The sequence below is a fragment of the Lytechinus variegatus genome, chromosome 4 (genome assembly GCF_018143015.1).
Source record: "Lytechinus variegatus isolate NC3 chromosome 4, Lvar_3.0, whole genome shotgun sequence".
NCBI lineage: Eukaryota > Metazoa > Echinodermata > Echinoidea > Temnopleuroida > Toxopneustidae > Lytechinus > Lytechinus variegatus.
Window position 1 is genome coordinate 22,180,523 of NC_054743.1, and position 26,764 is coordinate 22,207,286.

At 36.5% G+C, this 26,764-nt stretch overlaps 1 protein-coding gene across 1 annotated transcript; it reads left to right on the forward strand.

Moving 5' to 3' along the window:
- Positions 1-17,473: 17,473 nt before the first annotated feature.
- LOC121413630 (dnaJ homolog subfamily C member 8-like) lies at positions 17,474-26,305 on the forward strand. Its single transcript, XM_041606537.1, has 8 exons — positions 17,474-17,575; positions 19,957-20,058; positions 20,469-20,525; positions 21,901-21,967; positions 22,936-23,030; positions 23,355-23,426; positions 24,329-24,496; positions 25,018-26,305. The coding sequence occupies exons 1-8, from the start codon at positions 17,507-17,509 to the stop codon at positions 25,135-25,137; spliced, it is 750 nt and encodes a 249-aa protein (XP_041462471.1). The 5' UTR covers positions 17,474-17,506; the 3' UTR covers positions 25,138-26,305.
- Positions 26,306-26,764: the final 459 nt, after the last annotated feature.

A 26,764-nucleotide genomic window follows, 5' to 3' on the forward strand; every position in this document is an offset into this window, starting at 1 on the left:
TCATGTTTCGTTTGTCTTTTTTTTTCATAAAATGCACCTTGCACTTTTACATTGCCACCCTCAACTGAAACAAAGGTAGATTCAAACTTCACGATTGCTGCGACTCCGTGCCTATTCTCATCAAAGCCTTTATTGGGTTAATTCTAAAAAGTTTATTACTTTTCAGTGTGTGTCGGTCACTAGCGTACCTACGGAGGGGGGGGGGCAGGGGAGCAGTCTGCCCCCCCTGACGAGCCACAACCCATGCAAAGTACGCATCCCTGCCAACCCCCCCCCCCCCCGACGAGCTTGAAGACCTTTTTTTTTCCTTGTCATTTTTTTTTTCTGGTTACGAAATTATTTATTTGTCATTAAAGACCTTTTTTTTTTGCTTCTCAATTTTTTTTTCTGGTACGAAATCCTTTATTTGTGAATGAAGACTTTCTTTTTTTGCTATTCTATTTTTTGCGGATGTTTTTGCCCCCTCCCCCCGGTGGAAAATCCTAGGTACGCCACTGGTGACGGTAAGATAAAATGAAACAAAATATTGTCATCGAACGTGAGTAAAAAAAATGCCATCCGAACAATTCAAATTTATGGGTAAATTTATAAAGAAAATGACAAAATTAGATTAAAACTTACATGTAGGTCTAGACATTTTTTCTTCACTTTATGCAAACCACTTCTAACATGTCTGAGAATGAAACGGGCTGGACATTTTGTTAGGCGGGTATGGAGGAAAATAAAAAAAAAGTATGAAAGAAGCGACAATTCGAGAGTAAAAGTTGTTAACATATTGTGGATTATTACCTAATAAAAAGTGTGCGTGGTTAACCTTATTGAAATGGTTTCTTCCCATATTCGTTATCATATAATCAATATATTATTAAACATATGGAAATCTATTCGAATTCTAACTATTTCAATGATTTGATGAAAGCCATTTGAAATAAAACTTCTTTCAATTATTAACTGGTCACTGAAGTCATCTTCAGAATGAAAGGGAACGGATAAGTCACTAATTTCAAGCCACTCCAAAGTATTTGATTTGATTTGATTTATTGTTTTCTTCTGCATCCATGACATTCGCATAATACATTTTTCATAACATAATAAACATAATATGTTAGCATTTTTGGCATGAATCATAAATAAAGAGTACTAAAAAGATAATTCCAGACAAAATCATTAACTATATGATATTCACAATTTGCAGGAGAAGGATTGTCATCATAAGCAGATTGCTTGAAAAAATGACAATCCCAAGCTTATACTAATTGAATTAATTAATACATTTATAAAGCAGAATGGGCATATATTTTCAAATACGAAACATTCATGCAATATTATAGTATGAAGATGAAGATGATAAAGCTGAGGGTGACGGTGATCTGATGATTGATTCACTCTAATGGTGTATGAATTGTGTGATTTCATACATCACTCCTAATGGACTGAACAAAATAAAAATTCAATCTTTTTAGTCGATGTTTTTAATAGAGAAGGAATTGGTGCGGTGGTCAGTGACCAATGTTTATTAATTAATTAATTAATCTGCATGACCATCAAAATGCTTGAGGGAATTCCTGTTATGTCATCATAATCATGGCATCACGGTCACCTGACCACCAACCAGCTGGTAAAGGGCCTCCAAAGACTCAGTTTGCCTGTCTTTCGCTGTTCTCAAGTGTTTCGGTTTCTTTTCGCAAGATCGATTGGCGAATTATTTGAAATAAAACAAAAAGAAACACCATAACTGTGAAACACTAATGAAATCATGACAGTTGTTTGACTGGTAGCAAATTTATAGTAGTAGATTTATGTCCACTGGCTTACGCTGTGGCTGCTCGAGGTGTCCCCCTTAAAAAAAAACCCCAAAAATCACGACCATACACTCTAAATTCCAAGGATTTTAAATAAATCCAGATCGGCTGTGAATAGTGACCAGCCGAATTTTGAATTTTAAATATTTTTTTTTTAATATTTCAAATCTTTAGGATTAACTCTTAAATCTCAAAAGATTTCAATTCAAATCTTTCAGATTTAGATTTAGGTCAACAAGGTTTAAATTTAATCTAATATTCGGTTGGTAACTATTCACAGCCGATCTGAATTTATTCTAATTCCTTGGAATTTAGAGTGTAAAAGGTGGGAAAAGAAGGAAATGAAAAAAGAGAAGAAAAAAGCTGAAAAGGGTAAAATATGATATGTTTTCTGAAAATGAGGTCAAAATCTATCACAAAATTTGATTTACTTTATAAAAGGTTGAGATTTTCACGCAGTTACGCCATATCTGCATCATATTTTTGAAATCTTATTCAACATTACGCTCCTACTGTTTACAGTTCCTTATGCGCCTTTTTTTTCTCTCTCTCTTTATTAGCATGATTAGATTTATTTATTTTATTTATTTATTCATGCATTTATTTATTTATTTATTTATTTATTTATTCATTGGTTTTATTTATTTTATACTGCAGGGTAGGCCAGTTATGCAAAACTGAACCGAACCTTTAATTCTTGACACACTATTTCAAGCCTTTGAATATACATGAACATGATTATAGAATATCTAGGGACTCAAAATAAAAGAAACGAAAGAAATAAATGTGCTATGTGTTGCGACAAATGAATGACTTGCTACAGTGACAATTATTCGATCAGCCCATCACGAATTCAGTATGACAATTCTACGCAACGCCCGACAGCTGCTGCAATTTAAACAAGAATGAAAATAAAAAAATAAGGAATAATGAGAAGTAATGATATCCAGGTCAAAATGCTAACCTTAATACAGCTTAAGGAGCTAATTGTGACAAGAAGGGGGTAGTCATCCACCCCTGTGGTGGCTGGGCGGGTAAGTAATGCACCCGTTGGTTATGATGAATCGCCCCCATTGGCATTGTTCCCAAGAGAGTGGGAGACTCATCTTATAATTTTCTCTGACTTTCATAAACAATTGAAATTATTCGTGACCGTTTTCATCTTCCATTTTCCGGTTGCATCAGAATGATGTCAAGGAATTTGTCTTCCTTTTTTTAGATGAAGGACAGGAACAGAGAGGCTGTAATCTTAACTTGATAAAATGTTTGCATTATGTTCTGTTTCCATTCACAGCCGAAGAGCAAAGTCTTAATGTAAAAAAACGTGGAAACAATTACGCCAAGCTTTGAATAAAATGTATATAAAAAAAAGAAGTGTATAACACTAAACTATGACTGATTTTATCTAAAACTAAACTCAAGCCAAACTGCAATAAAACACATTAATCCCCAGTAAAATAAACTACACCAAACTGCAATAAACAAAACTACGCTAATTCAAATCATGGAGGTACCTCCATGTTCAAATTAAACTAAAGTAAACTAAGCAAAATTGAACAAAACTAAATTATTTAACAAACTAAAAACTAAACTAAACTTGAAGCTAAACTAAACTAATTCAATGTAATTCATCTCAACTTATCTTGATAATGCAAAACCAAATAAAGTTATTTCAAGTAAACTAGGTATAAAAAGCAAGACTCTGTAGAATAAACCTATCAAAACTAAACTTAATAAAACTGAATTAAACTACGCTAAACTAAACTACACTAAAATGGAATTAATACAAACTTTTTCGATTTGATCTCTTAAAGAATTAACTTACATGCATGTATACATACAGAGAAATAAATACCAAAAGTAGTTCTTTCGATACGAAAGGCCATGGACCTATAATCTGTATAGGCTCTGATAGGGCGGGTGCTACTAATTCACGTCTAGTTAATGGATTAAGGGTAGTTATTAAGAGGGGCTTGAGTAAGCTAAAACACAGGCAGTGGTCTATTGTCGGTTCATTACGTAGAAGGGGATGCAGGGTATTAATAATTTACTCGTGTTAATACCTTTTCAGGAATATTGAAGTACGATTGTGCTGGACTTGTGCATGTAGACGCTATGAAGAGTTGTTTCGAGATGGGATATTGGGATGTTCCTGTATGGACATGATGGAGTACATTGTCTGGCAAATTGAAATAAATAAAATTGTTTCCTCAACATGTGTTTAATTTCACCTGCGAAGAAAACGTCTAATGATAGGAAAGGAAGGTCGAGTTCATCAGACACATCTGTGGCGTACAGAGGGGGGGCATAGGGGCGCTATCCCCCCCCCCCTCCGGCTACAAAAATCACAACCAAGAATTAAAAAGAAGAGAGAATAGGAGAGAAAGGGAAACGGAGCAGGGTAAAATATGAAATTATTTCAAGAATATTATGTCAAATTTATCACACAATTTGTTATTTGTAATAAAAATGTCGATTTTTGTATTGCTCCTTCGCTTTGCTCATTCGCAACTTGATTACATATTTTTTTCCGATACGCTATATCTAGCCCCCTCAATTTTTGTTGGCTCATTGCGCCATTAATACTGATTGGTTTTGTACTATTAAAACCATGATAACAAGGACATCAAATGTCTTCTTCTTTTTCTCCTTCTTTTCCTCCTCCTCCTTCTTCTTCTCGTCCTCATCCTTCTCCTCCTTCTTCTTTTTCTTCTTCTTCTTCTTCTCCTCCTCCTTCTTCTTCTTCATTCTAATTATTAACAGCGACTCGGTGCTCAACTAATGGGTAGCATACATAGTGGGACTTGCGATCGCTTTTAAAGTCTCATTTTAAAATAACCCACGGGCTCCTGGTATTGATATATTATCGCAGAAGCTATGACGGTTTGTTCATCGATTAGTAATCGCATTTCAAAGTCGCACCTGCACCACGACCAAACCAAACTATTATCAAGCCGCAGCATCCATTCAGAGTTTAATAATTGCTCTCAGTTGATTGGTCAGCGTCATCACACTTTATTATCCAATGACGAATCACTTCGCAAACTTCGTCCAGCGTTGTCTCCGAGACCTGGGCGTTCGTCTTTCGATCAAGCTAAATTTATCTGATGAGCTGGACAGATACACTCGTGACAGGAGTTATATTTGCTTGCCGTCAGAAGATCTCAGTCGGATTTCACCCACAGCTAAAGGCATTACATGTAATTACCGTTAGTCCTACTGATCGCAATTCAAGTCCAATCTTTCTCTACACTTTTCATTTCAAGAGAGGACTTATCGAAATCGGTTGCGTTGGTGGAATAGAAATGAAAAGTTCTATTCGAATGGAGATTATATTGACAAGCCGACGAGGATAACATTGTGTCAAAGGGAGATATTTTTGATGCAATAAGGAGCTGCCATTTGTTGATTTTCATCGAGGGGTCGATCAGTTTCTTGACAGCTAGGGATTCGTCGACCTTGAATCATGAGGGTCTTGGTATCATGCTGGATTATGTTAGCTATGAGCAGGATGGCGTGTGCCGTGGACTTGCTGATGACGCCTCCTCTCGTTCAGGTCTATCAGGGGCAGACGTTTAGAGTGACTTGCGTGGTGACGGGAGAGTACCAAGCACGCTACCATTCCATTCACTTACTCCATCATCCAAGAAATGGTAGGGAGACGTACGTAACCAACGACGAGACTGTGGCGAGGACATTGGATCCAAATAGACAAATTCGGTACAGTATCCACAAGAAGACCTCTGGATCAGGACAAAATCAGAGGTGGGAATTTATTTTGACTGTTGTAAAGGCGGCCAAAGCCGACATCGGGCGATTTCAGTGCCTGCGAATCGAAAGAGCCCCGAGGAGTACCCAGCACAGTTCTACTTTCACGCGGGTTTACGTGAATGACGTCGTACCGGCTAGTCCCGTAGCCCCGCAATGTGCCTTATCGCCGGCTAATCCGCTACCGGGACAACGGACAACGTTTTCTTGTTTTTCGATCGGAGAGGCGCCGAAGCTCACATTGAATTGGTCGAGAGGAAAGAGAAGACTTCCTTCAAAGAGCTCAAACTCCACTGGAAAGTTTAATGTTGTGACATACCAGCATGTCATTTCAGAATGGGATAATAACGCTACATTCACTTGCACTGCGACTGGTTTAGCTCTAAGTTACGAGACCAGAACGTGCTCCGTAGTTCCGTTTGTCATAAATACGAACGTCACAGTAACTTCGACGCAGCGAGTGAAGGAAAAAGAACCAGCGGAATTTATATGTTTGGCAGTATCAGTGCCGGCAACGAGCAAGTACACATGGGTGATCACCCAAGGATCAAAGAAGGAAGTTGTTGATCGTAGCAGTGGAAGATATGTGATTGAACAAGGCGGTGCGTTACTGAGAATAAATTCTGTGTCTTTGGAAGACAACAATTCGAGCGTTGAGTGCATAGCGAGCAACGGTATGAACATGGAAGGGACAAGTACGGGTACGCTGTTCACGGAACCCGCCACGACGTCGCCACGCCCTCGAGGTGATGGGATCGGGACACGGCATGGACATGGTGAAAAAGGAGATGGAAATTTTGTGTTCTACAGCAACGGAGGTGACCCGGGTAGAACACCCCATCCTTCTAGCCCGGAGAATGAAATAGAAAAAAATGGGTTTGGAGGGAGAAGACCATACATTCCCCTATTCGTTGGAGGTACGACGGGTTTCGTGATCTTCGTGACACTCATTGTCCTGCTCCTCGCCATGGTCATGCGAACACGCAGTAAGCGACAGAAAGCAGTCATCACGTCGGATGCCCAGCGACGCCCCATCAGCATCATTAGCTTGACCACCGCTTTTGACGTTGAGAAGCCCGACGTGGCGTTGGTGGAAGCCAAAACAACACCACAAAGCCAAACTGTCTTGAAATCGACGGCCTATCGAAAGTCATTGCATAACCTTCCAAGTTCGTCCTCAAGGAAGTGCGGAGCCAACCAGGACATCAGTAGACAGCATCTTGCTGATAAGTTATCCGCGTCGCTTCGCTCAAAGAGCTATATATCGTTGATGGAGACTCCCATACCAACACAACATACTTTGCAACCTGATGACGCTACCGACGATGACTGCGTCTCGAGAGTGTCAACTGAAGATTCGGCCTACGATGACCTCACCTGCAGCCTGGGCAGTGTATCAGCCTTGGGATCGCGGTCCAACTCGAACGCGACTTCGAACACGCAATCGTGCTACGGATCCGTAGGTTCGCTACTTTCGACTGTCAGGTACAGTCGAGGAAACGATACCCTAGAAGTGATGAAGAAACGTAGCCTCCATTATGCAGAGATTGATTGGAGTGGCCGAACGCCACCCAGTGGTAAAATCGTTGATAGTGACGAGAAGACATTGTATGCACAGATAAGGAAATGATATCGGCAATGGTGTACTCTTTGAACACTTTTTTATACTCAAGACTGTAAATTATAAACGATTTTCATTGGCGTCCAAAGACACAGTCAGTCTTCAAGTCTTTATGATATATTGAAATCATTCATTTATAATTTGATATGAAATTTAGTTCAAAACCTTTTCTACATTTTCATGCAATTTTTGTTACAAAATGAGAGGGAAATTGACACAATAGAAACAAAATGTCCGATACTTTGCTTTCAGATGCTATTGCAAAAAAATTATGAAACTGAGAATTCAACAGCATACACTTTTCATAATCATTGAACGGTTTGAAGACTTAATGCAGCCATGTGACGTATTTTTTCTCCCTTTATAAGACATTCGTTGTCGCCAAAAATAATATTATGTTGATGTACATAACTACATATTGAAATTGGCGGTCTGCGACATCAAATTTCAAGCAAAATGATTCTCTGAGAAAATAATGGTCTTGTTGAATGTGAAAAGAAGTTTTTGTCCTAAATCACTAAGAAAATATTTCGAATAATTTGTATCTTAATGGTATACTCACCAGCGTTACCAATTAGCCAATAAGATAAATCCGAAAGCGATTAAAGAGAGTCCTATATGATTATCTTACAAATTATAGATGAATGGATCAAGCCTATGTATTAATGGCTCATAATTATTGGTCTATCCAAATGTGATATAATCGACGATGTCTTACTTGATGGTTTGTCTTTGTATTGCTTAGGATAATGTACATGTACATGTAAATAAAATGATACAGGTAAATAATGTTCAGATGTTAATGTGTATGATATTGATCAAAATTTGTATATAAATGCTACCTTTAAATTAGATTTATCTTCTTTGTATTTGAAAGCATTTTTACATTTTCAATTTTCTCGAACTGTAATCAAACTTTATTCTATATAAAATACGCTAAAAACGTATCGAACGTTGGGGTGAAATTCTCCTTGTTGGACAAATAAATAAGGGAGAAAAGGGGTACCAATCGCAGGGTCGACGAAAATTCCATGAAAAGAAAACGACGTTATTACATGTTAAATCTTGTGATGTCATCCATGCCCTGTATTTTAAATGTTTTGAAATGTTTAGATTGTTTATTATGAATCATAAGTAAAAGCTTCTTTGAGAAAGAAAAAGATAAACAATTAATTGCACTACTAGATCTTTATGAGAGAATCTATCTACTGGATTTCTAGTAAAACGTGTAGATGATGTCATGAAAGTAAAAGTTACATTTGTCAATTTGTTTCAAAGTTTTTAGAATTTCAATGGAGGCTTCAATTATGATTATGTTAGCTAAACTTTTCAGTTTTATATTTACTATAATTTCATTAAGTTGTGTGGTATTAAGAGATTGATAAAGAAAAACAAACGTTATCTTCCTTGCGGGTAGTTTAATTTAGGTAACAACGAAAACTTACTCTGTTAGCGAAATGGGTCCTTATTGTCATTATTCATTCAAAAGATTGATGTGTGTATTTTATGCGCATCAGAATTGATTAATGGAATGCAAGCGTTATCGTTGAAACAACCCATATTAACAATAAAGTATACAGTAATTAAATAAAGTATTACCACACATGTATCATTATTATTGTTTTAATTATTGGCGCAACTAATACTGTATTGCAAAGAAATCGATGTAGACAACCTAAAGGGATCGGCTATTGTAAACGAAGTAATTCAACGATAACCTAGTCAAATGTTACACAGAATAATTACTGATATTCTTTTTTTTTCGACTAATTACATGAATTAAGCACGTTGTATTTTTAAGAACACATTTTTTTATCTGGATAGCATACAACGACATCACATCCTTTGTAATGTTTGTTACAGTATTTACGTGTTTCAATGTGGTACCTGATGACATAATATAAGTGATCATGGAGTAACAGACTTGTCTATGAACAAGTTTAGCCCAAATAAAAACAAATATTTTCATACAAACATTAACGAGATTGATTTCTTTTGATGTTGCATCGTGTAGTTTCACTTTTTATTGGGGAGTTTTCGTTTTTGCGACGTACGGATAATTCAAGAATATAGACACAGTAAATGTATTGAAAATTACTGGAAAAAAGACAGCTGAGGGGTCTTTGTCGAAAATAGATGAACAGGAGCTGACGAAAGTACAAATATGTCATTCTTCCAGTCCAGGACGAAACTGCTATTTTGATTCACCAATTTTCGACAATGATTCCCTGATTTTTTTTTTCATGAACATGATGAAGGGCATATTTTCTCTGTTGTGGAATCCTCTGTAATATACCTCGTTGGGCGAATAGTTTATAATACATGTATTTCAGCCATTTCGATGTGCGTCTTCTATCGTTCATTTATATTTTCCCAATTCCCCTCAATTTGATTTGTTGAAAAACATTTGCTTCTTGTTTATTTTTCCCCTATTTACGTGTTTTGTAACCACTCCGTTTAACTTTATTTACCATGCATATACATAGGTGTTATAGTCGGTTCGAAGACATTTGCTCCGACGACAATTGCTCCGCTGAAGATTCCCCTCCTTAATGGAATGACCAACTTCAACCCTGGATTAAACATATCCCCTACCCTAAACCAAAAACTTAACATAAAACCCTGTTGCAAACATAACCCTAACCCTATATCTTAGACAGAATTAAGCCCGGAGCGAATGTCATGTAACCATCATTGGCGTACCCAGGATTTTCCAGGCCAGGGGGGAGGGAAAATTCGTCCGCCAAAAAAAGTATTCAACCACAAATAAAGGATATAGTACCAGAAAAAAATTGACAAGCAAAAAAAAAAGGTCTTTAAGCTCAAAAGAGGGGGCCACTTATGGCTCGTCAGGGATCAGTTGTGACTAGTCAGGGGGCAGGGGTACGTCCCTTGCATGGGTGACTCGTCAGGGGGGCAGTCTGCCACCCTGCCCCCCCCCTTAGGTACGCTAGTGGTCACCATATGGAATATTGGTTACACCAACGAAACCGACTCCAGACTTACTGAAGGTTTTGTCGGTCCTGGCCCCGTAACATAAATCTTATCATGCTTATAGTCATTGTTTCTTATGTTGATTTTTTTACAATTAATCGATGCAATCAATCTTAGAAATCAACCTTACAATCCTTCCCTTAGCTTTATGTTACCGGGTCCTAGAGTCGGCTCGTTGATGTGCCTGTGGCATAATGAATGCGTCATTAGCTTGGCGTATACAGTCAGGCGCCAGTCAGTCGTCATTGCGTGGCTGACACAATCGCTGAAGTCTGACGCAAATTCATATTGCGAATTTTATTCAGAGTTTGTGAGATCATCATGTTCGCAGGGCTTAATTAACGCATGTACTAACGTGACCCAGATGACACCAGAATGCATGCGTCATTAAGGATGTTTGTTGTCCAATGACCCAGTCACTGGCCACTATAAACATATAAGGGGACTGACAAGGACAGAGGCTAACATATCTTGCCATCTTCTACTCACATGCTAGATCATACAGAAAGGGCTTAATTTTCTCCCTGGGCAAAATGATTGTCCATATGCCGGGTGAATTTCCGCTTTCTGCCATCATTATCAGTCACCAAGAACCATTCTTATTGTCTTTTTGATAAAAATCAATGTCCATATTATTATTGATTAGATATCCTTCTGAGATACTATTGGTTTGCTTAGTACATTTTCAAAAGTTGACCCCCTAGCTCTTGCTGCGTCACAATGCTGTCACCTAAAATGACTAGTCACGCGTCACCAACACTGGACAACTAAAATACACCTCGATAAAGGTGTGCTCGCGTTGTTTACATCAATTATCTTTATCATGTTTATATTACATCGGAATGGAAGTAAAGACAAAGAGCGGGAAATATTCTGATCACCTGACTTCTAGGGCAGGTGAGTCGCATGGGCTTGGCCAAACCACGTATGTACGAAGCGCTGAAAATAGACGCAAGAAGACCATATTGGCTTCCTTGAATTGTGCTATTGAGCCAAACATCCGCTATAGAGGATGAATTCCAATTAGGTATAACACCCTAGCTTCCTGGCGCTTCACGAAGATTCAGGAATAAATTTTGTCAACTTTGAAAGGATGATGGGCCATGCATGTAGGATTATTTAACACGTACATGTATAGAATACAGGAATGATATAAACACTTAAATTAATCAACAAAAATATTAACAAAGAATTCCAAAGTTCTTGTTCATTATCAAAATATTTGCAATTCGGTTTCCCCCAGAAGAAGATGGAATTACCTACACACGGAGTTATTACAAGTATAGTTATTTTTTCCCATTTCCATCATGTAAAAACATGTCTAAGAGCAATCAAATGATACGGCAACAGAAAATAACAGAAACTTATATTAATGCAAATATTCTTCTGCTCTGGACGCTCCCTCCACCTTCAATATATATCATAATGACATCTACTTTTGCTGAATGTATTCATATTTATGCAAATTCAGACCACTTTTGATATCAAGTTTCAAATATTGTTAGCGATGTCCATTCTGGTCACATGCGAGGGGGTGGAAACTCCATCATGTGTACCTATCAGCAGCGTAATGAACTAAATTTTTTGTGGGGGCCAGCCATGAAGGATGAAGCAAAACAATTTTTTTTTTAAATGTGCGAGCAAAGCGAGCGAGAAAAATGTGACTTTTTAATATAAAAATCGAAGTTTCGATAGATTTTGATAAAAAATCAGAAAATAGTATGTATTTCTTTTTTTTCCCTTTCCTTTATTTTCTATCGTTTTTTTTTCTTTTTCGTGAAACTACGGGAGGACATGGGTGGGGGGATTGCCCACAGGCCCCAAGCGCCCCCACTAGTACGCCAGTGCTATGATAAGTAGTGAGTATATGTATTTTTCATTATCATAAAAAAAAATATGTATATCTGTTCAATCTTCATTCATCATGTTCATAAATCGGGATATCAGGACAGAACAAGTCTGTTTATTTACCAATTATTGACAGATATCAATAGACAAAAAATAGGTAAATAAGTATATAGATAAATATTAATAATAATTCATGCACTCCATATCAGGGGTAATACCAGGTACGACTATAGAAGGGACATGTTTTTTTTTTTCAATTGGATAGATAGTGTACTTCTAATAATAAAGATAAAACGTCCCAGTGCTCTCTTTCTTTCTTTTTCAATACCACTTCTTCTTCTTCTTTTTCTTTTTCTTCTTCTTCTTTTTCTCCTATTTCTTCTACTTGGAAAACCTCAGGGGCGGTAGCCCCTACCACTCCTGGCGCTCCATTACTGCTCCTATTCATCAGTGTCTGGATATGACACGGCTTGATCAAACTCATTTTTTTTTTTAATATATATATTGAAATAAATTCTTACCCCTAAAAACATTAGATTTATTGTCTAGAAACTCTCAAAGTTTGATATGAATAAATATTTCTTTCTTTTGATATATATCTCGATTTGAAAGGGGCAACGTTTACATGAAATATATGGATGGTATCCTAAAGTAAGCACGTAAAAAATGATTTTTAAGAGCTGTATTCTCGCATGATTCTCGCTACTCGTCGCATGGCAAGATGTTCCTTATCACTTGCCATACCCAGATACCTCTTAATTATACATCGGATCGTTTTCCGCTCAAGTAGGGCCCTAAAGAGATTACATACTTTATATAAATTCATTTTATTCTATTTCAGATGGGATTTCTGTCGTGAATTTATATTTAGAAACGAAACTCTTCAGATTGAACTGAGGCCCCGAAGTATGGATATCGATAGCTGGGGCAATAGTTGGAATAACCCATGATATTACTGCGTAGACCAAGTTCAAACATCTTAGGAGAGTTGTTAAAAACGTCTTCATGCTTTTGGTGAGACTAAGGTGTGTTACCCGTTTGAAAATATTCTCTATTCTATGAAAATCATATATATATTCCTTGTTGATGTTGTTTTTTATAAAAGTTCATGGAAACCAATCATAAAAACGCATGGCATTCATGGCATTGGCGTAAGCGGATCCAAAATATTGAGGGAGCAAAACGTGATGGATGTGACAAAGTTTCGTAAAAGTTCCCCAAAAAAGAGCGAAGGGAGCGAGCCAAATTCTAGACCTTTAAAACTAAAAACGTAATTTTGTGATGGAGTTTTACAGAAAATGACATTTTGCCCTTTTTGTTGTTGTTGGTCGGAGAACTATTTATGGGTCATGACCCACCAAGCCCCCTCCCCCTTCCCATTTGTACACTAGTGACAAATTAGAAACCCCTGTTTGCATAGAGTTGAAATTCCCCTTCAAAGCTATTTTTTTTATCTTTGACATACATGTCTGATGTCTGGGGTACATCGATGATGATCATGATCGGAATGATGTGGACATGAAACACCTGTGTTACTCGATGTCTTCTGCGGTTATTATTGTATTTGGCAATAGCTATATCGGAAAGCAATCGGATTAAAAGATTGACTATATTCTATTTTTATTATTTTACAGGATGAATAATAACCTATCGTCCACCCTGAATGGAAAAGTATGGTAAGTTACTTGGGTTAAAGCTTCGAGCATACGCAAAGAATACGCAAATATTTCATTGCCGCAATTTAAGGGTTTTACGTTGCATCAAATTAAACCGCGGCATTATAAATGCATGAAAACTTCAAATCTTGGACACCACTTGAAAATTATGACATATATAAATTATTAAATAGAGGTATTTTCATATCCTTTCAAATCCATTCGAAGTGACCTCAGAGATAAACGCTTTCGGAGTGAAAAAAAAGTTTACTGGCATTTTTCTCTGAAGCGAAAAGGAGAAAATTGAGGCGAATTTCACTATGTTTCACAAAACGTTTCCACTCTTACAAGGAAACTTTGCTTGCAAAGACAATCGCTTTTTCCTAATACCGTTGTTTTTTCTTTCTTTTTAAGAATTTTGTTTTGATGAGAGCAATTCCTAGATCACGTCGATTAAAGCGTTTAAACTATTACAGCTTTTTTTCATAATAAGAGTTCATATAAAACAAAAAAGAATAAAAACAAAAAGAACCTTCACCTCAACTAAACTTTGAGCTAAAATAATGCTTCATCGGAGGGATCAATGTATTTTTAGTGAATTCCGCGCGGCGATTGACGTAGTGATACATACCGCAAGATGGTCATGTGTATTTGAGGTTTATTAGGTCATAAGCTCGCTACCATTTTGACAATAATGGGTTTAATAGTCAGATAATCAAATTCTACAGAATGAAGGGAAAATGCCCCCCCCCCTCCCCACCACCCCCTCACCGCCAAAAAATTGCAGGAGTGAAAGTTTTGCTTCACAAAACAATTATATGGCACATCCTGCTCGGTATGCAAATGACGGGAATGATGCCATCATCTTTTTTTTAAGTTTTATTCCTACCTATGATCATGAGGAATTACCATTATCTAACATCATCAAATTTCATTAAAAATCTTTTCATTACATAATAAACTCATAATCTTTTTTTTTGGGGGGGGATCCACGCTCTACAAGGGTTTATTAACAGTTCGTCTAATGCCAGATCCCCTCATATCATTTGGTCTACCATCAGTTCGTCCACTCACCACATGGTCTACCTTAATTTAGTCTAATGCCATTCCGTCTAATAACCAGTTGGTCCAATAGCCATTTCCAATCCAATCCAATCCAAAAGTCATTTGATATAGCGCCTTTTCCTTTCGGTTACAAAGCGCTGCACACACACTACTCCATATTTGTTTTGGCCACTAAAACAACTGTTCTACACCTCGGAATGATCGGTCTAGTCCATGCAATTAATTGTCCACTTAGCAGAATAGATGGGATTTAATGGCCTTCTTGAATTGTTCAACAGAGGAGGCCATCTTCACTGCAGCTGGTAGGTGATTCCATAGTTTTGCAGCAATCACAGGAAAGGACGTTTCACCCGCACGTCTCTTGGAAAGGCGTTGAGTTCATATACCTTGGAAATGCCTTGGAAAGGCATTTAGTTCATATACCATTTGGTCTAATTAGACTAAGTGTTAAATTGCGCAAAATAAAATGGAAAGACCAACTGGTTAGAAGACGAAATGGTCAAAGACGAAATGGTGATTAGACGAAGTGATGATTGGACAAAATGGTTGTTAGACGAAATGTAGATAGACAGAATGGCATTAGACTAAATGAGGGTAGGCCATGTGGTGAGATGCAGTAGACGAATTGGCCGTTTAATTACCTCTACAAGTAGTGCATTTTTAATAAAAGTGGATCCTCTCATTACCATACACATTTGATATTATTTTGTCATTATAAATTGTTGCTATTTTACAAAATTTACAATTAGTTGATTTTCATCACATTTGATTTGTATATCTATGTTCTGATGTACATGATGGACAGTGGCGGACCGTTACCCGGAGGAGACAAAGCATTGGAGGGGCACTGTATTGTTTGTGAACATACTGTGCCCCTCCAATGCTTTGTCTCCTCCGGGTCACGGTCCGCCACTGATGATAAAAACAACCTTGAATGTTGAATCTCGAAGCTTGAACACTGCGATTCACTCTGATGAGTCAAGTTGGTCCTTACATTGTCAAATCTGTAAAACTTGAAATATCTTACACTTCAAACAATGAGTATTTTTGGTTCTTATTTTTTTGTTTATAATAATTTTTTTTTTTTCGGGGGCGGGAGTCGTGTTAATTGTTCATGGTCATGATACTGTATATACTATCATGACCATGAACAATTAACACGACTCCCGCCCCCGAAAAAAAACCAAACAAAAAAATAAGAACCAAAAATTTTACGTCAGTTATTAATGGGCTGGGTGCATAATAAAATTGCCATCATTGATTCTTCCGTTTGAGATCGATAGGGTCACGTGTGGGTCATAATCTAATGAGCCAATTTCTTGCTAACCCCAACCATGGATGTACGACTAGACCTGGTGTGGCCGTTTTGCTGTGTCATTCCACCAAGTCAATTTCCATATAGACTGAACATAGTTGTATGATGCTGTTTAAATCCCTATTATTTGTATTACGCAATAGATTCCAACATAATCTTTGTTATGCCATGTCTTCATGAGGTTTATTCCTGCGATGTATAGGCTATAACTTGCCTACGATTAAACAATAAAATGTCTAGACCTCTTTTACAGATGATAAAATGTACCATAATTACCATTTAAGACATAAGTAATTGTATAAATCAGGAAAAGCATACATGTATATACTCATTCAATATTTCTACCCCTGCCCCCCCCCCTTCTCTCTCTCTCTCTCCCACGTTGGTCAATTGTTTTCTGATATAGTGGGAGACTAAAATTGCTTATTTGTATTTTCGAAAACAAATATGCTCTTGGCCAGTGGCGTAATCAACTAAAAAAAGTCAGGGGGCTAGAAATGGTCAATCATGTAAAATTTATTTTTTTTATTGCGAGCGAGCAAACCATTTCGACACTTTTGTTACAAAAGTCCAATTTGTTACTAATATACATTCAGAAAATAATATATTTCAAACTTCTTTATCCTTTTCTTTCCTGGTTTTTCGAATTTCTTTATTTTTGTTCGTGAAAAATTGGGGGGCAAGAGCCCCCAAGCCCCCGTACGCCAGTGCTCTTGGCCACAACCACAAGCATTCGCTTTAAAAGTCTTCATAATCCTTTCTACTGCGATGTATTTTTTATATGCTATATTGTAATATTTCAGTGGTTGAGTAAATTGGCAAAATTTGAATTAAAACAGAAAGTGATTTTTTTACAGAGTCAAACTGATCGAACTCCAAAAGGGCATGTAATGAATGGGATTATGAGACCACAAAGAGGGCGATCTTTTGGTACATGTAGGTGCAAAATTAAAGAAATAATAATAAATAAATAATATTTTTTTTCATAATCAAGGCTTTATTGCATATAGAGAAAAAAACTTATCCCCCTCCCCCCCCCCCGTCGCACATCCGCAGTGGCGTATGCAGGAGGTAGTTACAGGTGTTCAACCCCCCCCCCCCCCATTGAAAAAATGTTGAAGACCTATTTTTTTGTTTGTTATCACTCACTTCTTTCAGCTTGAACCCCCCCCCGGCCCCCCCCCCCCCCCCTTTAAAAAAAATGCACTGGATTGAGAGGAACCGAAGTACGGTATATAAATGTGAAAACATTAAATAACTCCTCATTAAAAGACAGCTAAATGATGAAACTAAGACTTACTAATTAAGAGATCGAGAAAACAGGATAAGGAGGAGCTGAGAAGACCAAAGATTGTTTGCTGGTAGTATAAGCTAAAAGTAGCAAAAATAGCTAGCGGTACGGTACGAGCTGAGATGATCTGAGAAGAAAACTTGAAAAATGGCGTCCTCCTCATCGGCTACGGGCTCGGGGCAACCCGATGCGGCTTTCTCAAGTTTTATGACTGAGGTAACTATTTTCTACCTTTAAATTAATTTTGATCTTTTAAGTGTTCCTTTTTGTGAAAGAAAAATTAAATCCTGTCCAGGAATTGTACGTATTTAAGGTATAAACTATGTTGATTTCGGTCGTTATTCTTCTGTGTTGTCCCACGTACTGACTTTTGTGAGGTGCGATGAATGGAACTTGTGACTGTGTGGCTGTTGTTCCGTGTTTGCTCACTAACTGACACATGTAACAGAAATACATGTACCGTACATCTGATATCCTTTGTCTGTTAATACTATAGTACTTAGTAGGCCTAAGTTATTGTGAAATTTGTCACACCTCTGCTTGTGTGTGCCAGTATGTGTGCACTTGTCGTGTACAAAAAAATGGGAGTGGAATTAAAGAAGTCACCAGCACTCAGCAGTGCTTACAAAATAAACGGCAGTGCCAGTGAGTGGACTGGTGACTTAAACCAGAATAATGTCCTATATTTTATTAGGGTAACCTGTGATATGACCTCTTACTTTTTTTAAGCAATATAATAAAGTAATATTTTTTGTTCTGAAAAATAGATCTAACGTTAGACATCTATTTTAATTAGAACTATATTTCTACCATGTTTGTTGAATATATTGGTTTTATTTGTTTAATTTTATTTTAAATGTTCATTTTCAAGTTATATCTTGATATTTATTAAAACATGAAATGTATCACAACGTTTCATAGTAGCGACTTGGCAGACCCCGGATGTCATTCGAGTTACACACGAAGCTCAGTCACACGTTCAAATCAAAGGTCAATGAATGCGAGAACTTCTGAGCATTGCACCCCTTGCAAAATGCAACTTTTGCAGTTCAGTTGCCATCAATTAGCATCTGCAACACATTCAAATCACTGTTGAATGAAGGCAACCATATAACCAAGAAGTTTCAGTTGACTTTATTTTATGTAGATCTACAAACAATGAGGTTGACTTTATTCTAGTTTTTTGGTCACTCATTTTTATGTTACAAAAATCTTGACTAAACTACACTGGTGTTACTCTGTGGCCATTTTATCTTTTGAATATTTTATTTTCTCTTAGAATGGTATAGATTTCTGAGATAAAATTTTACCTCTGATAAAATAAGAAGTTTTATCTGAGAAAGTGTATTTTAACTTGGGTATCTCTTAGAGGACGATGTGCAGTGCCTGCGTAGATATATCCATGGCATGTCTAATTATTGCAACACATGATGTGCTTTCGTCCGTGAAGAAATCATAATTAAACATGAAATAGGATTTGGGCTAGTTTATCTCGGCTATATCCATTTCAGCAATATTTCTAGATGAATTAACTCCAAATGTTGAAATCGAAAATAAAGAAACTTTTGAGAGTAATACTTTAACCTTATTCATGTAGAATTAAGAATTATTTCATATACTTTTCTTCATTTTGACTAATATTGTTTTTGAAATGATGTTTGTAATGTGTGTGTATGTGTGTGTATTTGATATTTGTCAGATGTGTATCAATCAGATATGATTACGTCTGGGACCAACCTTTAACGTCACCATCCGAAAGACGTGACCGGGGCTCGAACCTCGAACCTCGAACCTCTGCATCAATTTGTAACTTCCCCACATAGCTTGGATTACAGGCGCATGCCACAACGCCCAGTTGTAATGATGTGATATTGACATTGAACAAAAGATGGCAGTATTTGTCATTTTTAAAGAAATCCCTGTGGAAGCACATTTGAATGTAATGAATTGACATTATCACACTTTTTCATATGATCTCACTTTTTCCCTCACCCCCTGGCAGAAAGGATTTTCATTGATTGAATGAGATGAAAGTGCTTATAAAACAGACTTTCTCATTGGATTTTGTTTCCAAAATAAGTGTGTCTTACAAAAATAAAATGAAGATAAAATTGTTCTCAGAATACATATTGTTCTGATTCAAAGGGATTTTCAGGGTATTTTGCATGAATCTCTCGGATTTTCATGGAGGTAAAATATTTTAGTTTGAATGAAAGAATTATATCTCATTTACACTATCTCAGTATATCACCCCTATTTCTTATGTATTTTTGGTGAGCCTGTTTCTTAAATCTGGGCTAAGCCTGCACTTGCTTTGTAAACATGGCGCAGGTGGCACAGGTTTTTTGTCAACATTTGGCTTCTAGATTGAATTTTTCAGTTTAAATCAGGACTTTCCTTTGTGTATGTACTGTATTGGTTTGTTATGGTGGTTGAATGTGCAGGATTGTGAATAATTTTCAAATTAGGATGCGTTACTCTACTCCAACCTCCATCTTAGCACTGAAGTAGGTTTAACACTGGTAAATACATTCTTTCAAGTTGAGGACCCTCCCTAGAGGCTTTTTTGTTCAACCTTTTTTTTTTTACCGGTACAGGTGAAGGCAATAGAGAAGAGAGATTCTGCTCTGACGCCCAAGCAGCAGATTGAGAGATTGATCAGACCTGGAAGCACATATTTTAACCTGAATCCATATGAGGTATTTACATTCATATCAATGGATAAATTATAACTAAACATCAAAGGCAGGACCAACAAAAGGCATTTTTTGTCCTATATGGAAATATGTTACAGAACTTTATTTTAGATCTGTATATCTATGTTTTATGTTTGATAAGTGTCGTTTTGCATTTTTTTGCTGTTTTTGTTCTATTTTGTTATTTTATTTGTATTATTTTATTTTGTTAGAGGGGGGATATGCATTTGCACTTGCATAAATACCTCTTAAAGGATAATATAGTGTGTTGAGGAAGCATGGTAGTTCAGCGATATTTGTGAATATTGGGCAGTGTCTTTACAAAGTCAGTGTTACGAACATCTTAAGATTTGAACATTTAATGTCGTTGGGTGACTACTAATTATTATTTGTCTACCTTCTGAAATGTACAGGTCTTACAAGTGGAGACAAGCATGGAGGTTGCTGATATCAAGAAAAAATTTAGAAGGGTGAGACAATTCAACTTTTGTCACCAGGAATGAGGCTGATCAACTATAATAAGCAGTAAAAATTAATGATAATGATAATAATCCGCTTTTATATAGTATGTTATACATTGGAACGATGTGTCTAAGCACTTTACAGATTTATTGTTTCCCTTGTCATCGGATTCAATCTAGAATAAGAACAATGAACCTTCATTTGCCTGAGAAGATTTTTGCTATTCCGTTGGAATGTAATTCCTCTATGTAGTTGTGAGGAGAGGATTATTCCAAATGTTTCTCCATCCATTGAAAAATTACATACAGCACAGAATCATCCCCTATAATAAAGGGTAGAATAGATAAGCTATTGCGTTCACATGTTTACAGTAGAACATAAATGTTTGTTTGGTTTCAAGGATGAATTCACAGAATGTGAAGAACATACATTTCAATTAATTAGGGTGCTTACCTGTACTGTCTGAACTGTTCTCCCAATATAGGAGTTTGTTGTATTAGTTCGGAAGGAAAGGCAAATTTGTGTTTCCTGTATTGTGGTACATGTATGTGGTCAATATGTCTGAATGACTTGACAATGAGAGATAGACCTTACGCATGTAGCTCTAGATTATAAACCACATTGGGTAATGCAAATCTGAAACACAAGAGGGCGCTGTAAGGTTATTGACAGTAAAATCAAAGAGACCATTCCATCGCTAGAAATTGTGTGTTTCAGTGGTTTGAATCAAGGAGAAGCTCCGAGCAAGAATAAATGTAAATGTGTTTTCAATTAAACTGAAGAGGGTGCTATAATGGTGATGTCAATGTCGCATCCTGGTAATTCTTTCAAAGATTTGCTTCATGTATGCCTGTAATGAAGGCCAAAAAGTCTGCTGTGGTATTTATTTTTTACTATTTTGTTACACATGACATCACAATATATTTTCAGCTAATTCGTACTGTTAAAATCACAAGGCTCGTTCCTTTCGTGCTGTCCCTCCCACATTTTATCCAATGTTTAGTTGTATTTTTTTCTACTTTATGAATATGATTCTTTGTATATGTAATGTTTTTGTATGTATTTTTATGAGCAAACAAAAAGAAATTGCATTGAATTGAATTGAAAATACATGATTTTCAATTTTGAAACATCTGTAGAAAATTGCTTCTATAGATTTTTATGTTAATTACTTGCTGTAGTCAAGTGCAGGAAAAGCTACATTGTTATCTCTCACAGGCTGGGGTGCCTGAATTTGATCCCAATCCTTACCATGATACAGAATATAACACCACTTAGACATCTTAACAATGCACATTGATTATTGCCAAAGAACTTCAGTTTATTGATAATTTTTATCATGTAATAATTAATTGTTGGTTTGTTCTCTCTCTCATTCTTCAGTTATCCATACTGGTGCATCCCGACAAGAACATGGATGATAGAGATCGAGCACAAAAGGCCTTCGATGGTAAGCTCATTTTGCTGATGTTGTAAAAGATTGCTCACTTTTTAATTTCATAATTGGATCCAAGATAAAAAATTTCAAAATATTATATCAAAGCTTCAAAAACCTTGTTCCATACTACCAATGGCTTTGTCATTATGCTTCTATGTCATTGCTAGTATGGAACCAGAACTTTCATTTTTTCCTATAATAATAATTTATCTTCATTCAAAAAAGTAGTTTAATTTAAACCATCTATCTGTATCATTTTACGTCAGGGTGGTTTAAATCATATCTTATTAGATTAAAATTAAAATTATTTGCCAATTTTTTTACTTCAAGCTTTGTTATTTGTCAAGATTTGATGGGAATTTTACAAAGTTTATTCCATTTCTGTTTTAAAAACAGGGTAAACTGAAAATTTACAGAGAGTTAAATGTAATATAAAGTCATGTTCAAATGCCACTGCGCACATATTATTTAACATGTAGTCAGATTGATACCAGATAGTGTGCATAATCTGACCAATGCAGTAGTATGTTATTACCACACCCAAGTAAAATTTAAGTGACTTAACTCTTTGTGCAGCACCCCCAGATGTTGTCAGTCCCAGCACCATCCTCGTGGCAAACTGGTACAAAATTTTATAGCAAAAATACCAACTGTCAACGCCAAACTTGAATCACCGGGGGGGGGGCATTTATGAAAGGACTTGTCGGACGTTTTATCCGACAAGTCCCAATTTATCCGAAAGTTACCATAGGAACAGTGCCTCTCAGCCAATCAAAATCATGGAAAGATGTCAGATCTGACAACTTGTCAGATGAAAATATTGATGAAATGCTCCCCTGGTCACTGATACTCTTTTTGGGAGAACCAAATAAACTCTCAGTGAGAGAAATACCTCTCAATGAGAGTGATACTACTGAATTTTCCAGTAAGGTTGAATACCATCTCATTTCCTTCCTATTTTTTTCAATATTTGTTTTCAGCTCTCAGCACTGCTATGAAAACTCTGGAAGATGAAACAAGCAGAAAGAGTGTCCTGGACACAATTGAAGAAGCCAGACAGAAGACTGAATTCCTGGTACGAGATTTTCTCATTCTTGATGAATAATCTATTTTAAAATACTGAAACAAACAAAACTAACTTGAAAAGTATAATGATACTACAAATTTTATAAAGTCAAGTAGAATACTGAATTCCTGGTAAGAGATTTCCTCTAATTCTTGATAAATAACACATGAAGTACTGAAATAGATGTTGAAATACAGGTTGTAATTGTTCGGATTAAACGTCTGACTTTCCTGAATCCGAAAATATCCTTTTGCATGTTTGAAGGTGATGTTTTCTTCACCATTATTGTTACGTTTATAGCATCAATACACTGGACATTTTCTATTTTTTCAGCTCGGAGAGAAGAGAAAGCAATTGAAACGTGACGGCAAACCTACTGCAATAGAAGAAGACGACCCTCTCAAGGTATGTTGATATGCTTTATGCCAGATTGGAACGTGTTGTTAGGTGGCGAGTCCGCTACATAAGAATACACGTATGTCATTTAGCTCAAAAATGGTTTTCCACTCTACCAGTTGTGCCTAAAACTATGCATTAAGTCATGTGTAACCTACGCTAAGAGTATGAATCACCTGACCTCTGGATTTATTGTTTTATATGCTATTTACTTTGTAGGGTATTTTCTTGTCATGATGGTACATGAATTCATTCTGTAATTATTTAGTCACATAACTATGTATATTTGTATTTGATTATCTCAACAATGCATAAAGTTTTGCTTAAAAAAGGTTTGTTAGTGTATGTATATGTCGACGAAGCATATTTTCAGGTTATTGGCAGAGTATTGGTGTTGATTGTACATGCACATATACATTTCATCATTAAGGTATGCTCGTGTAGCATTTTTCCATATGGATATGCCCAAAATGCTTTCCAAGAGAATAAGAGAATACTCCTGTTCATGTGCTTACAATACAAAATGAGGATGGTGTTTCGTTTGTTCTTAATTATTATATTGAAGGTCATGACTGGATGTTGCTAGGAGACTATTCTAAATACTGCGACCTGTGAAACTTGTGAATCGTTGACCTTTCCTGGAGTTAAATTTGGGCATCTATTCTGTAAAGAAATACAGTTATATTATTTCATTCTGAGTGCATATTGGGGTTTCTTGTGAGATTTCCTTTCAGACAAACATTTACTTTCACTAACATTCAGTGTATCCTTGGTGAGAGAAAGAATTTGAAGTTCAAAAAGCGATGCAATTGCAAAAATCACCATGTAACATAATAAGGAGACCTCATCATGTATTACCATATTTCTTTAAAGAGGAAATGAATGATTCAATTTTTCTCCATGCAATCTAGTACAAGGAGACCCTCCACAAGACAACAGTGAAGTTGTTTGCCGACTACGCCATCAGGAGGAAGGAGATTGAGGAGAAGGAGGCAAGGATTAAGAAGAGAGAGAGAGAAGAAGAGATCAAGGAGGAAGACAAGAGCAAGAAACAGAAAGAATGGCAGAAAGACTGGGAGGTAGGTGGATTTTTATCTACAAGATCCTTGGACATTCCACAGTTTGAACAAAATCCATGTCATTTTCAGCATATTATGCACAGAGTTAATTTAGCACCTAAATATTCCATACATGCAAACAAAAATAACATTGGTTCAAGAGCTTCATTTTTTGCTAGCGAGCTTTGAACATGTACAGCCAAATGAACGTTTTTTTTTTTTTTAAATTATGCAATCAAAAGCATTTGGCAATTTTGGACCACACAGGAACACAACGTTGACTTGTATTATTCAGTTAATGTCCACATTTTATCACATTTTACAATATACATGTAGTTCAGAATTATTGAAGATGGGGATTTCATATGGCTATTCGTTTGCTCTTTTAAGGCTGAACTAAGTCTGAAATAGCCCAGTTAAAATCATGTTAAGGGAAACAAAATGCAATTTAGGGTTATAGAAAATTCAAAATCACTGAATTTTCATATTTTCTTGTAAAATTCCTCTAAAAATGATAATAAAGGATTTTTTTTGATGAACAGGATGGAAGGGACAAGAGGGTTCACAATTGGAGAGACTTCACTGACCACAACACTGCCAAGAAAAAGAAGAAAAACAGAATGACCTTCAAGCCCCCAAAGCCCAAGCTGGAGCAGAGATAAACTATTATGAACAATTTCACATGTGTATTGTAGAACAATGAGGATTGAGATGACTTTTAATGGAAAAACCCTACTGGATATAGACGAGAACTCCAGGACATCGCCTTTTTGGGGGTCAGGTATAAAACCTTCTTTGTCCTTGTGGCTGTACAGATGTTAATTGGTATTTTAGATTGAAACGGCAGGGAACTGGACATTGTGTCTCTGAATGTCTTCTCTGGAGAGTGCCCTTCTACAAGATCTGTTTAGTTAGTGTTGTCGCAACCCTGTTCGAAAACATGTGACCTTTTCTCATGCCGAATCTTTCTAAGGGAAGGAGATGGAGAGTGTTACAGATGGCAGACTTGAATAACAGTGAATGAACCTACAAGTAGTCCTCAGACCCATGACACAAACTTCATTGAGATGGTGTATACAGTAAAAGTCAACTTTCTTGTAGTCTGATAATCGGCAAGTTCAAAGCAAATTTTCAGACCAAATACATGTAGTAACCTTGCTACAAAGACAGCTCTGATTCAACAGACTCATTTTCAAAGGAGACTTCACAAGTTTCAGGTCAAGCCTCTGTAATCAAGACCTGTCGAAATTATTTTCTTTTTTTTCAAAGAGGCCCAACTGTATGCATTTACCAATTATATCACATTGTTATCAATCTTTTATCCACAACTTTTTTTATGTTTCCTAGAATGCAGATTTCCAATGTTCATGTACTGTAATGTACATGTATCTTTTTTTTTTTGAATGGCAGCAATTATCAAAGTGCCTGACTGAAAATCCTCCTACTGTATATTTCATTGAATAGACTATGATAAATGTATGTCCTTCTTTGAGATGATACGTTCTTGCATCACATCTTATACAGAGTTGTTTATGTTTCAGATCAGTTGCAGGTGAAAGTTTGAATAACTCTTATTGTACAATGCCTAGTTGTACGCCATAAAATGGGGGCCTGAACGCCCAACATTTATACTATTGCACATGTACAGGCTGTACTGTCCAAAATGTAGCATTGCATGGTAAGATTAAATCACAAAAGAATTCAATTTATTGCGCTTAATGTAGGTACAATAGCATATATAAGGCCTATTGGCTGAATGCTCACTGCTGCTGCAGATAAATGTGCTTGAATCTCGGAGAGATTTTGCTTCTTGCTTTAAATAATCATGGATTCGCACAGGAAAAAATTGATCATTTTCCTATTGTTGCTTAATTCCGAGGCCTTGTCAAGCACAGATGGTGAATATTCTTATTTGTGCAATGGTATGAGATCTGCATTCATCGAATAATGTCACTCTATTCAACTCGGCTATGCCTCGTAAAATTGACCATCTTTCTCTCACCTCATACGAAATCTTGTGCCATCGACCTCATGCCTATTCGCTATTACTGTTCTTTCAATACCTACTGCATATGTGAGAGCATTAACAATTTTATCATTTACCCATGTAGTCAGGAGAATTTCAAGTTCTATTCTTTCCTACTCAATTATTGTTCACATGTACATTTTACTTTCTGGGAGTGCCATAAGCACTGAGAATGGGATTTGCACACTTTGCCACTATTAGTGTTGTATATTGCAAAATTTCTTTACAATATGCACCTCAGATATTTTAACATGGCACCTTTT